We start from the raw sequence: 13,724 nt of genomic DNA on the forward strand, positions 1-13,724 counted from the left end.
AAAACCCAGCTCCTTAAGATTTCCTTGTTTCATCAGGTTACTAACATGGGCACCTTTCAGCATGCTCGATTTTAAAGCTTCCAAAATATGGTTACTGTGTCACCTATGATATATTGATACAGTTCAGTAACTGACGACATAAAAAGTGACAGTCAAAGTCTCTGAGGCCTTTGAAAATTGCTTGCTTTATTATGCACAATTTTAATTTCTTACGAGGACTGATGTATCAGTCACCACAAGACTTAACTGCACATTAATTCACCTTCCGATGCAGTTAGGTGTTCTTTTAGTAGGCAATAATAAAAGAACTTGTCTGCTACCAAGGCTCAGGTGGCAGGGGGAGGATGTCAGCAGATGCTTCGTATTTACAGTTGCCTTCACTACTCTAGTGTTTGGTTTTGCTTGAGTCTGTGGGTGAGAAGAATAATCTGTTATCTTCACAGTGGCTGCTGCTGTTCCTGATCCATTATTCAACACGTGAGGACGGTGGTAGTAATCCCGAAATTATTTTATGAAGCTCATGGGAGATTAATGTTAAAATTGAAAGTTATTTGGGAAGCCCTTGGATTCCCCATCTTGTGGAGCGTGTCGCTTTTAAAATAAATAGTAAAAAATAAATGAGTGGGATTGTGAGGGGGAAAGGGAGGATTTGGCTCTGTGTGTCTTTACCTCAGTTACAGTTCTGTCCAAAGCCATGCATCCTCAGCAGGTCTGGGGGTTGGTGTGCCTCAGTGTGAATAGAAAGGAAATACTGCTCTGTAGTGAAATCAGGTTTATCACAGTGTCATTTCCTGCTAAAAACAAGGCTTCTTTTAAGGACTTTAATCTAAAATAACTAATGGATGTAATGGCATTAAATAATAGAATACTGTTATGATGCCAAAAATAACTTCTTGGTCTCTTTGATCTTCATTTCAGCTAAAGATATAAAATTCCGCTAGAGACTCTTGTAAACAGACTCCATTAATCCAAACAAATCGTTTTGAACAAGAGCGACTATAATAGGTGTTGATTAGACAGTGAATAACCTCGAGTTTTAATTTTCAATGCAGCCTGAGTTAAGTCCCTGTTAATTGGAGTCACAGCTCGCAGCCGTGCTGCAGCCTCTGAAACCTGCGTGTGGCTGCTCCTGCTCCTCTTGGCTTAATTAATCATGCTCTTATTTCTTGGCAGCGGCCGTTACTGGGCAGGGAAACGCGGTTCCAGGTGTAGCCGTGAGTCCTTTCGGCTCGTGGGTGCTGCGGGAGCAGCTGAAACCCACACATGTCTGTGGTATTTCCAGCTGATGGCAACTAAAAAGTCTTTAAGCCTTCTGTCATTGAAAAAGTTCAAATGGATTTGTTTTCTACATGTGCATTGTTTAGTAACGTTCGTCACATGTGCAATGGAAGTGTCCGTGTGTTTGCATGCTGCTTAATTTTGTTTTACCATAAAGCTTTATGTGACTACCTAAGAGCAAGAAGGATCCCATCTAGTTCTGACAACACGTCGTTATTTTGTGTGGTTCTAAAGAATGCACTGATTGATACAATTATCCCAATTAAGAGTGTCAGTGGAGTTGATAAAGACAAGTGCCCTGAGAGCTGTGGTTACAGTTACAGTCGGGATTACAGTTACTACAGTTACAGATTACAGTTGAGAAATAATCAGTGTTTTCTAGAGTCTGATTTTTTGCCTGTTTTCCTTGTTGCTCCTGTATTGGAACGTTACCTTGATGGCTAAGCGTGCAGAGACTCAGTATGGCTGGTGGTGGGGACAGAGAGCGGACTTGCTGGTTGGAGTGCTCCATTTGTACTTCTCATCTGAATTTGATTTCTGCAATGGGAGGAGAGCTGTGAGGAGGTGTAAGAATGGCACTGCAGAACACACCAGTAACTACATCCAGCACACCGCAGGACAGTAAGTTAGAGTTATTCAAACAGAGAAAGTACACTGTACCTAGCAAATAACTGTATTATACTTGCAATGAAACAACCACAAACCCCAGAGTATTTTCATTCCCTGCACCAAGGGATGTTGAGGGTAATCTGGGGAACAATTTCTTCCCCAAAGGGCTGTGGGGCATTGGAACAGGCTGCCCAGGGCAGTGCTGGAGTCACCATCCCTGGAGGGTTGGACAGATGGACATGAGGTTCTCAGGACATGGGGCAGTGCCAGGGTGGGTTATGGTTGGACTTGATCTAAATGATTCTATGATAAAGCAGCCATAGGTGGATGTAAGAAATTTCCTAGTGACATTAAAATAAGTGCTGAAAACAGCGTTTATTGCTGTGAATGTTGCAGCTGTGTTATTCAGAACATGGTGTGGTACCTGAGATGATGTGTGAGAAGAGGGCTTGGTGCCAGCATGGCCATAACAGGGGAGTGGGGGGAGATGGCACCTTGTATTTTTGCAGGAGATCTTTTGGGGTGGGTTGTTTTAGTTTAGTGTTTAATTTAAGCATTTGTCAGGCTCCGTCTGTAGGTGCCGGAGGAGGAGCAGCTTCTCCAAAGGTTGCTTTGGAACAGCTAAATCGAGTACCTGTGTGGATCTCCCTTCGAAGGATGTCATCACAGGAGTTGTCCTCGTTGCTAGCTATAGAGAGCCTGTGGTGATGGCCACCTCAGGTTGCTCAGCTTTTTGGACTGTTCCCCTAACCATATGTGTGGGAAATTCCCATAAATTCCCAGTGAAAAGTAATGTAAATGTTTTATTCCTCAGTCTCTGAGAGAAAGAAGCTTGTGTTGTTCATAGTGCTGCAGTATTGAAGAACATGATGCGGATGGTTTGAGTTCTGTCCCTACCCTGACTCTGTTAAATACCTGTTTTTTTGACACCTGTGAACAACTTCCAGTTATTAAGATTTGATTTAAGTGTGTGTGCAGTGGGGAATTATTAGATTCCACAGCTCATCTAAGGGCTTGCTCTTAATAAATTGCTCTCTTCTCATGGTCCCTCAGAGCTTTAAGGAGCGATGCAGTTGTACTTGGTAACTAGAAACAATACATTTTAAAAACCCCTAGCTATTACTGTAATGGTCATTGCAGGAAACAAATGAAATTATTTTAGCTACTCTGTGCCAGGGTTCCTCTGAATTTTCCTGGAATTAAAGGGCTGTGTCTTTTTTAAATATGTTGTTAGTCAAGATGATGATGAGTTTATGATATTACAGCAGTGTGGAAATTTGTGGAACTATAGGAAGACGTCTTTATTTCAGCTCTAATCATAGGCAATCTAAACATAACTTACTGCCTGTGAGAGGCACACATAATACTGTAAACTGTCAAATAAATGGGTTAACTGGCTGTCAGTCTTATTCTTGTCCGCCACCACTGCTGCGTGTGTACTACTTACTGCCTCGTGTTGGGGAGGGAGCGCGGTTTCAGTTCCCGCGTGTTCTCCAAGCAGTAAAGCAGCAGCGTTTCTAGCGCCGTGGTGACTGTCAGCTCTTGCAGAGCTGGGGCTGAACACCGCCCGGTGCCCGAGTCCTCCCGCGGGATTCGGCTCAGCGCGTACCGGGAGCTCCCAGCCGAGGGCTGAACCTGTGCTGCGCTGGTGGTGACACGCGGAGCGGGACCGTCGGTGCGAGCTGGAGCTTTCAGCAACCACAGTGCAATAATGACCTATGGCATAAGAGACTAAACCTTACTACAGGTTATGAATCTGGATACTTATTTATTTATTTTTTATTGTATGCTACTCTTAAATTGCCCCTTAACTCAATCGGTAACTAGGAGCTCAAAAAGCGTGTTTCATTCTCATTAGAGTAGTTGGTATTTCATTCTCCTGTGGGGTTTTCCTGACTTTCTGTTCATTTTTTTTTCTTTCTTAGTCTTCATGAAGAAATCATTGACTTTTATAAGTATATGTCTCCCAGACCTGAAGAAGAGAGGATGCGGATGGAAGTGGTGAACAGGATAGAAAACGTTATAAAAGAGCTCTGGCCTAATGCAGATGTGAGTAGGACACTGTTCTATTTGTTAACATGTAAAAGCATCATTTGCGCCTGTTTACTTTGTGTAGTATTGAATAACGAAAATACTGCTTATTTTTCGATATTTAAGACAAACAACAACAACAAAAGGATTTCTGGTCAAATCTTTATTTCTGGAATAATACAGGCCAACATTTTCTATCGCACATATGAACAAAGGTAAGCCAGACCTACTGTCATCAAAGAAAGGGCATGAGAAGTGGCAACATTTAGTCTCATTATTATTTATTTACTGAGAATAATGGGGACATATCAGGCTTATAAAAGAAATTATAGAAAAGTTCTGAAATTCGTGGTTTGGCTGAAGAATCTGTAGTGGGGCTTCTAGTCCAAAGACCTGAGGTCTTGAACAAGGCTCTTAAGATGGAATGCCAGCAATGCCACGTCACACAGCCCACGCTGTTGTTAAATTAAATTGAAATATCTTACAAATGTAAAAGAACCAGGAAGAAACAAGTCTGTATATCTCTCCCTCTCTCTCTCTCTATATATATATATATATATTAGATACATAGTGCCTCTAATGCCTCTTTCCACCAAACGCAGGTTTTTACTAGTACTTGATTCAGTCAGGTGTTTCTCCAGTGCAGATCTATGCTTCTTTTTATTAGTTTTTAATAAAGGTTGAATTAAAGAGCAGCTAGGGAAGTTGCTTTTACAACTCAAGATGGTTTTATGGGGACACATTTGGGTTTTTGGCATAACTGAGTCTAGTTTAATTGTATCCCTGTGCTAACATGGTGTTCATTTCCAGATGCAGGTTTGTAGCTGTAGTAACCTATCTGTGGGGAATGGTAGCTGAAAAATAGGACTTGTTAGCTGGAATAGCAAACCCAATGCAGACAGCAGAATCTTTAGTGTAAGGGATGCTCTTTGATCCTGCCACGGTAACAGATAGTGTTCTGACAGGAACGACTTAAAGTCACCGTTCATTTCAGATCTTCTTCACCTGTTTTGTGGAATTTGTTTTTAGAAGCTGACAGAATATTAATTCTGTCGAAGCTTTATGTATGTGTGGTGTGTGGTTTTGTGTGTAATATACTCCCATTTTCAAGATAGTTTCTGTAGTAATGGCCAAGGTATTAGTGACGTATAAGCTGGAAGGAGTACACTGGCAACGTTCTCTTTGAGCAAAACCAAGAACCTTTCCAAGGGAACCGTGTAGAGGCTTTAGCGTATCTCACAGATGATGTGGAGCTCTCCTCTAACCTGGTCAAACTGGGTTGTAGACCCTAATCACGAGCAGTAGGGAGCTGCTAGTAAGACATATAATAGTATAGGAAACAGTGTGGGTATGGAACAGTTCTTGCTATGGTACACCTTGCCAAAGCCGTGCAGTAGGGGATTCTACCGAATAACCCATTGCTTCAGCCTAGAGAAGATGCTGCTGTTTCCTAGACAGGTTTGTGTGCTGCAGACTTCACTAGTGTAATGGGATTAATGGGTTTATTACCAGGGGATCGATCTTCGTTACCACTGACGCTTGGAATGGGGCACAGGAACTTAGTGCTTACAGAGATACTCTGTAGGACAGGCTTGATCTGTACAAGCTAGGTCTTGTATATTAAAATATGTATATTTTAATATACATATATATATGTGTGTGTATATATATATATATGACTTCGGGTCCTGAAGAAAATAGTCTTTCTTTAAGCTGCTGAAGATGGCTTTTGTAGCCATAATGTTTTAAAGGAGGGGAAGCAAACCCCAAGCCCTACGACCGGTCGACTCAGCCGTGATGGGAGCGAGAAGCAGGCGAAAACTGAAGTTCGCTTTCAGTGAGTGCCAGTTAAAGCTGCCATGACCGTCTTTCTTCACTGTTCTTGAAAATGGAAGAGAGCGAGAACGTGCCAGTTGTTTTTGCTCAAGTCAGTCACTGCTTTTCCAAGCCTAAGTCCCTGTTTTGTCTGCTGCTCTTAATGTCGAGGGAGAATTCTCCTCCCGCGTGCCCTTCCGCTCTCTGCAGGCCAGAAGGAGCCGAGCGCTGACAGCAGCACGCCAGGCCACAACCTGGAAATTACTGTCATCTTGTATTTCTAGTACTTACTGCACAGATCTGCTCAGGAACCGAACTGCTGAACTGCACCGTGTTCAACTTTGACAGGCTTTTGTTGTAATTTTTCAGTCGTTTGAGTTAATCACTAACTTTTTGGAAATCTGTGTTGGTTTAGCTACTTGTAAGATTCAGGTTTTGAGTAGACGCTCTGAGAAGGTGGGGTGTTAATCCGGTCCAATGTCCTCAGCTTTAGCCGTAGTGCAAAGCAACAGGTTAATGTTTAAGCTGTTCATTTTGAGTCATAGAAGAGTGAATCCGGCTAAAACAAAGTTTAAGTTAAACATACACATTTGGTTTGCAGTTTCTCACTAAACACATAGGTAGAACATACTCTATAAAAACTAAATACCGAGAAAGGGAAAGTCAGGCTTCATGAATCTAAATGCATAGAAAACATGTGGAATGTGTCTGCGCACCTACTTTTTTTTCCTGCTCCACTTAGGAAAAGGCTGTAAAGGCAGATGGAGGGGGATAAAACTAGGTATCCTACACTGTTACAGTATTTATAGAAGTTAGCAATTGTGTCATTTGCTCTCTTACTCAAGGGAATGTGCTTAGAAGGAAACATTCCTAGTAAGTGAGAGCTGTTCTTGGCATCAGCAAGGCTCGGACCGTAGGAAAGGCTTTAATTACACCAAAACCGAACAACCCCAAACACTGAACTAAAGCATTTTAAAGTTTTTCTTACCAATTGAACACGAAAATTTGACTATTGAACAAATAAGTCCTTATACAGTGGAATTTAGGATACGTTTGTGATAATGTCCTTAGTTTGGTGTCCGAGTATTACGTGGCCTTGCAGATCTGAAAGAGGTGATGTAGCTTCACTTCTGAACCTTTGGAATTTAATATGAACGAGTTTGCAGGAGTCCAGGAGAAACAGTGACAGCAGCACGCAGGAGCGGGAGGACTCACTGCAGTACTGTGGAGTCTCAACTTACCTTATGGATGCAAATACTCAGAGAATAAAACAGATAATAAGAACATCAGCAGCAGCATTGGCACCACAAAAAGTAATGCTCACATCTCTCACTTCACAGTCGTGTCCTGGATTTGGGATGCATTAAATGTGAACATGGCTGCAGAGCTTCAACAGTTTACATTCCAATTGAATAATGAATCAAAATCCTTCAAAACTTCTGTTCTGATTTCCCCACTCTTCCATCTTTCCAGATTTGATGGGAGAGGGATTGAAGCGTGGGTGTGGGTTGCTTTTATATAATAATTCAGTGTTTCTCATACTCCAAATTATTGTACAACAGCAGATGTTGTCTCATTCCTTTTGGTAAAGGTCATATATGTTGTATCAGTAAGTTTATGAATACTTTCAGGCTTGTTTATTCAATAAAGACTCTGTGCTGGTCAGCTGAACACCCTATTTTGTTTGATAATGTGAAAGCACATTTAGATTTTTCTGAACCCATCAGTGGTTGTTTCATTGTGCAAAAGCACTTTTCAGGTGTATTGGTAGCCAGATAAATGCTGGTTTGGCTGAACCCAGACAGTTTCACAGAGGATGCTTTTGCTGTTATCCTGGATTAAAAATAGTAATAATAATTATTACTTTCGTAGCTGTGGGATGCCTTTATGCTATTGTCAATATCTAGTATGATATTGATGCTAGTTCTGTGGTATCTCTTTGCAGTCTTTTCTAGTTTGAAAAGCTATGAACTTTTAAATCTGCTCCCAGCACGTGCTTTTTGTTGGGGACAGGGCGAACTGGCTGAAGGGAAGAAGCCAGAGGGTGGTGGTCAATGGGGCAGAGTCCAGTTGAGGCCTGGATCCAGTGCAGAGCCTCAGGGGGCAGTGCTGGGACCGGTATTATTCAATATATTCATCAGTGATTTGGATGAGGGAATAGAGTGACTGTCAGCAGGTTTGCTGATGACCCCAAGCTGGGAGGAGTGGCTGACACTGGAAGCTGTGCTGCCATCAGAGACCTGGACAGGCTGGAGAGCTGGGCGGGGAGAAATTTAATGAAATATAACAAGGGCAAGTGTAGAGTCTTGAATCTGGGCAGGAACAACTCCAGGTTCCAGTATAAGTTGGGGAATGACCTATTAGAGAGCAGTGTAGGGGAAAGGGACCTGGGGGTCCTGGGGACAGCAGGGTGACCATGAGCCAGCACTGGGCCCTTGTGGCCAGGAAGCCAATGGTACCTGGGGTGGGTTAGAAGGGGGTGGTCAGTAGGTCAGAGAGGTTCTCCTGCCCCTCTGCTCTGCCCTGGGGAGACCACACCTGGAATCTTGTGTCCAGTTGTGGCCCCTCAGTTCCAGCAGGACAGGGAACTGCTGCAGAGAGTCCAGCGCAGCCACCAAGATGCTGCAGGGAGTGGAGCATCTCCCGTGTGAGGAAAGGCTGGGGGAGCTGGGGCTCTGGAGCTGGACAAGAGGACACTGAGCGGGGACTCATTCCTGGGGATCAAGATGGAAAGGGGGAGTGTCAGGAGGATGGAGCCAGGCTCTTCTGGTGACAACCAGGGACAGGACAAGGGGCAATGGGTGCAAACTGGAACACAGGAGGTTCCACTGAAAGATGAGAAGCAACTTGTTGGGGGTGAGGGTGGCAGAGCCTGGCCCAGGCTGCCCAGGGGGGTTGTGGAGTCTCCTTCTGTGCAGACATTCCAACCCGCCTGGACACCTTCCTGTGTAACCTCATCTGGGTGTTCCTGCTCCATGGGGGGATTGACCTGGATGAGCTTTCCAGGGCCCTTCAACCCCTGACACTGTGGGATTCTCAGGGGGCAAAGAGAGTGAAGTGATGGAAAATAATCAAGAGGAAGGGCTCCTACTACTTCGTTGTCTACTAAAGTATCAAGACACTTACTTGCAAAACATCATGTTTTCCTGTCTCTCCCTCTTCCTTATCCCAAAGGAGAAAAACATAAAAAGTGGGTCACTTGACACACAAATAGGTGGCGATCAAGCTGGTGTATGAGACTCATTAAGGCAGGAAACACATCAGAAGCCCGTGCAGGAAAATGAGTCCAAATGTGGGGAAGGTTTCACTTTGAAGTCTCAGCAGCTCCTGTGACCACGTTTAAACAAGAAACACAAAAATTGTGTTACTTGCTCTGTAATTCAGAAAAAAATGGATTGTGATATATATACATATATATATATTTAAAGTAGTCAAAGAAACAGAAATATATTAAACTTATAAAACATGTTTTAAAAGTGAAGGGTATAGTTTGAGATACGGAAGCAAAAAAGAAGTGGAACTGATACCGGGGGGGTTTATGTGCTGTCACTCTGAAGTGTTTCAAAATCTATGATTTAGGGGTGTTGCCAAGTCTTGTCACAATGAAAATGTTTACATTACAAAGAAGGTTTTGTAATAGGGAACTCAAAGTTATGAATGTTTCATGGGTAATAGCAGTGAAGATTTGCCTCTTATACCACCCTGAAGATAGAAATGCCTAAAGAGCAAAGGGGACTTGTGTGCATGTGCCTGCTGGCAATACCGAAATCTGCCCATGGAGGGAAGCACTCACCAGCCTTCACAAGCAACTTGTCTTCTGAAGCCTCAAAATATGTTTTCACATATCCTGTTCTTGTGTTTCAGGTGCAGATATTTGGCAGTTTTAAAACTGGTTTATATTTACCTACAAGGTGAGTAATTTTTTGGTGTAAGTTGTACACAAGATAAAAGAAAGTCATATGCAACCCGTACCTCTGTGTGATTTAACTGCCGTCCCAACATCTCTGTTCCTTGTGTCTGCTTGTTATATTAAGATGTGTTAAGCTATTAGTAGTCTGCTAAGTGTACGGAAGTGTAGTAATTAAGACTGTAACTGTAATACAGGTGTCTGTCTAGATTGTGCATGTATCAGTAAAAGATCTGAATCACCATGTTGTCAAAAAAGGCTTATTTTGTAATTTGGCTTCATTAAATGACTAAAGCAAAACAAGAGGTTGGCCTCAAAAGAGAAGCTAAACTTTATCTCCACAGACAATTAAGTTGAAACATTTAACATTACTTAATGTTAACACTGAAAGGAATACGTACAGAGCTGGTTTTTTCTTCTTTCAGTTGTCTTTTGTGAAATCTGTACTGTATCAACCGCTGCCTTTTCCACATCTGTTCCTGGTTTTCATAGAGTCATTACTCAGTGACACCAGTGTCTCCTGTGTAGAAATTGTAAACATTTTTGACAATTAAATAGAAATAGAAGGAAGGGCTGCAGTGGCTGCAGGGAATGGACACGTTATGTCTGAGGTTAACACCCGAATCCAGTTCTGCGCTTTGGGAACGAGGCTTTGATCCCTGGTACTGGCAGCAAGTGAGGGAGACCCGAGCTGTTGTTCCATCTCTTTCTGAAAAGCAAAGTATCTGTCAGATGCCTCAATATCCGCTTTAGCCCCAGGAGCTGCCTGAGAGCTCAATGGCTCAGGTTCTGGTAGAATTTGCCTAATATCCTTGGGTTAAACTGGTGTCGAAGGTTTGGGTTGTGGAGCTGCTGGGTCTCCGAGGTGTGTTGCAGGTGATACTGATCCTCAGGGTGACCACAGAGCTGCTTTTCTTGCTGTGCACCCGACAAACAGCTCCTCTTGTTACCTGTCGGCATCAGGAGCGGCTTGAGCGCCGGTTCAGTTCCGCAGCGCCCAGCAGCATCTCCTCCCTGTTGGCAGGAGGCGTCTCACCTGCTGCGGGTGTTTCTTTGGGCTGGCTAAAGCGATGCTGTTTGTGAACCTGCTGCGGGTGTTTCTTTGGGCTGGCTAAAGCGATGCTGTTTGTGAACCTGCTGCGGGTGTTTCTTTGGGCTGGTTAAAGCGATGCTGTTCGTGAAGCAGCAGACCTGTAGAATCTGGAGAGGGGGACAAAAACTGTCCCTAAATTTCGGGGTGTTTTCAGTGATGCCGTTTTCCATCTGAGTGCTGTTCCAGCTCTGGTTATCCGCTCGGCTCCTCGTGCTCCCGGGAAATGACGGCGGAGGTTGGGGAGCAAGGAGCAGCGAGCTGGGCGTCTCACAACGGACACCAGGCACCTTTGAGCCTGAGTTTAGGCGGGGATTAGTGCACCAGCTCCTGTGCAGTCAAATATGTGTGTGCATAGTGGGATGGAGCCGCCTCTTCGAGGAGCTGAGTTAATGGCCCCAGTTAATTAGATGGTTTGATCTTATTTAACAACTTGTTGCTTCCTGAAGTCAAAGTAGCCACATTTTCCACTCTCCTTCCCGGCTCCATGTTCTCAGCACCCCATGCAGCTGTTGCCATCACCCCAAAAACCAGCTCTGAGGTGCAAAGCAGCACAACATGGCCCTAGAAGTGTTTGGGGTTTTTAAAGGGGGTGCTGGTTTCTGCCTGGCCCATTAGTATGTTGAATGGATTTGCTGTGGGTCTGGGGGCGAGGTTGGTCTATAATTTGAATAAATCTGTATTTTCTTTCCATTTCAGCGATATTGATTTAGTTGTGTTTGGAAAATGGGAGACGTTACCTCTCTGGACCCTGGAAGAAGCTCTTAGAAAGCACAATGTAGCAGATGAAAACTCAGTAAAGGTTTTAGATAAAGCAACTGTAAGTTTGGGGGAAGAGGGTATTTCCTTGTTCTAAGCTAAATTCCTAATCAAAGAAAGATCTTGGCTAAAAGGATGGATTTTCATAAGTGGAAACCATTTTATATGTAAATTTGAAATAGAACCAATAGAACCTTTTAATTTAGTATGGTTTTTATTACTGACAATATAATTGACAGTGTTCCAACAGAAGCATTTCTTCCGTTGGGGAAAATCGACAGGTTTTCCATACGCTTGCTTATACTAATTATTGTTGTGAACTAATGTGATTAGACTTGGGAATTTCTGGACTGAGTTTGTATGTCAGTAGATGATTTATTTGTTGTTATTCCAAGCAAGCAGAGGTGATACATTTTCACATGGAAGTAGTAAGTACAGTTTTATATAAACATGTAATGGAATGCCTGGCACGGGACAGGATTAATTCCATTATAACTTCCCACCTTTTGCTAATTGTAAGAGTATGGAAGAGTGCTGGGGTTTAAATAGGTGTCTAATTGATGGCTGTGATTAGTGGAGAGGTAATTTGGAAAGCACCCAGGTGTCAGAGTGCTCTCAGTGTCTTTTGAAGGTAATTTTGATGAGGAGTCAGTGACCCCCAATGACACCGGTGTGTCTTTCCTTAAGAATATGTTACCATTGGTCTTTCTTTCTTAAGCCTTTGTCTCCCTCTGGTGTTTGTTGTTCCCACTAGAACTGTGTTTCTGCACCAGGAACGGACTGAAAACGGTTTGAAATTAATCACTTTGAACATGGAGTGCTAAACTCTGTTAAACAGGACAGTAAATTGAAAATAGCATTTATGAGATAGAAAAGCAAAGTTGGTGTAAACAGGCTGTCAAGGAGTGCGAGTTCATAAATAGACAGGGGTCCTGTTTTCTCTGTCTGCCTCCTCTCTACAAATCTATCAAATGTTTCAGTTTTACTGGCACGTATAAATATGAATGAACCCAAATGTATCTTGGCAATCTGTATTGACTTAATCTGTCTTTCTTTTGCAGGTACCTATTATTAAACTGACAGATTCCTTCACTGAAGTAAAAGTTGATATAAGCTTTAATGTACAGAACGGGGTTAAAGCAGCCCAGCTCATCAAAGATTTTATCAAGGTAGGCAACGCTATAACAGAATTACAGAGCTCATTCATTTGCTTTTCTGTTTTACTTTGTGTCCTTACTAGAGATGCGCTTTCACTCTCTCTCATTTTTTGCTGATACCATTGTGTGACATTCTTAGGTTGTAGATGTATTGCCCGAAAAGGCGTGTGGATCATAAAATGTACAAAGAAACAATGGGGAAGTTCTACTGATGTAAGGAGAACGTGCTAATACCTGTCTTAAACGTTCTGCTCATTTAACTGTGGTTCCTTGAATGTGAAATTAGTAATAACCACACGTTCCTGCAGAATGTAGGAATAACCTTGTTCTAGGTTGAATATTGTTTCAGCATACAAGTGCTAGTTGAGTAGAATAAGTTAAATTTATTAAGTTATTGTTCAGAGATTCGCTACTACCTCTGTCATAGATAGAGTTATTTTTGTTTAATATATAGGATCGTTTAATTAGGGTTAGTGAGCTTTTGTATTTAAAGTTTCGAAGGATCATTTCACTCTTCCTTATTCAGTGCTCATAAGAAATGTCTCAAAAGGAGTTGAAAATTAGTCTTGGATTTTCATGTTCCGTGTAGGGAGATGAAGAGCAGTTCGGGCTCACTTCGTGCTTAAGTATTACTGTTCTGCTATTAACTGCTTTGGGTTTTTAACCAAACTAATGAGCAGCAGGAGAATCAAAGTATTGCAATAGCTAGACAAGTAAAACTCCTTCAGAAAACCCTGTAAATCTGAATAAAGCAAGCACTTTCAGTTTTAAGGGCTAGGAATCATGTACATCTGCTTTAATAATGTCATTGAGTTGCAAGAAGTCTTCTAAGTTGGGGAGGATTCTCAGAAGCTGATGAGTTAGAATGTGTGGCCTTCAACTTGTTCATCTTCAGTTCCTTTATGTCCGTTTGGCAGCAGGTATGAAAGTAGCTCGGTTGGCTTCTGCAGCGTCTGCTGCTTTAACCTGTAGAAGGGCCTGGGAGAAGAATCTCCGTGCTTGGTTCAATTTCAGTAGGACAGACCTTTTAGCAGGGTGTGTTACGACAGGATGAGGCGTGATGGTTTTAAACTAAAGG

General features: G+C 42.7%; 1 protein-coding gene across 1 annotated transcript in view; it reads left to right on the forward strand.

The window, feature by feature from the left end:
* TENT4B (terminal nucleotidyltransferase 4B) overlaps nucleotides 1-13,724 on the forward strand; it is a 40,383-nt gene that overhangs the window by 15,570 nt on the left and 11,089 nt on the right. Inside the window, exons 2-5 of the mRNA XM_082062695.1 lie at nucleotides 3,813-3,936; nucleotides 9,598-9,644; nucleotides 11,430-11,550; nucleotides 12,551-12,658. Of these exons, the coding sequence (XP_081918821.1) occupies nucleotides 3,813-3,936; nucleotides 9,598-9,644; nucleotides 11,430-11,550; nucleotides 12,551-12,658 (400 nt within the window). The remainder of the gene's footprint in view (nucleotides 1-3,812; nucleotides 3,937-9,597; nucleotides 9,645-11,429; nucleotides 11,551-12,550; nucleotides 12,659-13,724) is intronic.

Source organism: Streptopelia decaocto, assembly GCF_964273445.1.
Source record: "Streptopelia decaocto genome assembly, chromosome: 11".
Taxonomy (NCBI): Eukaryota; Metazoa; Chordata; class Aves; order Columbiformes; family Columbidae; genus Streptopelia; species Streptopelia decaocto.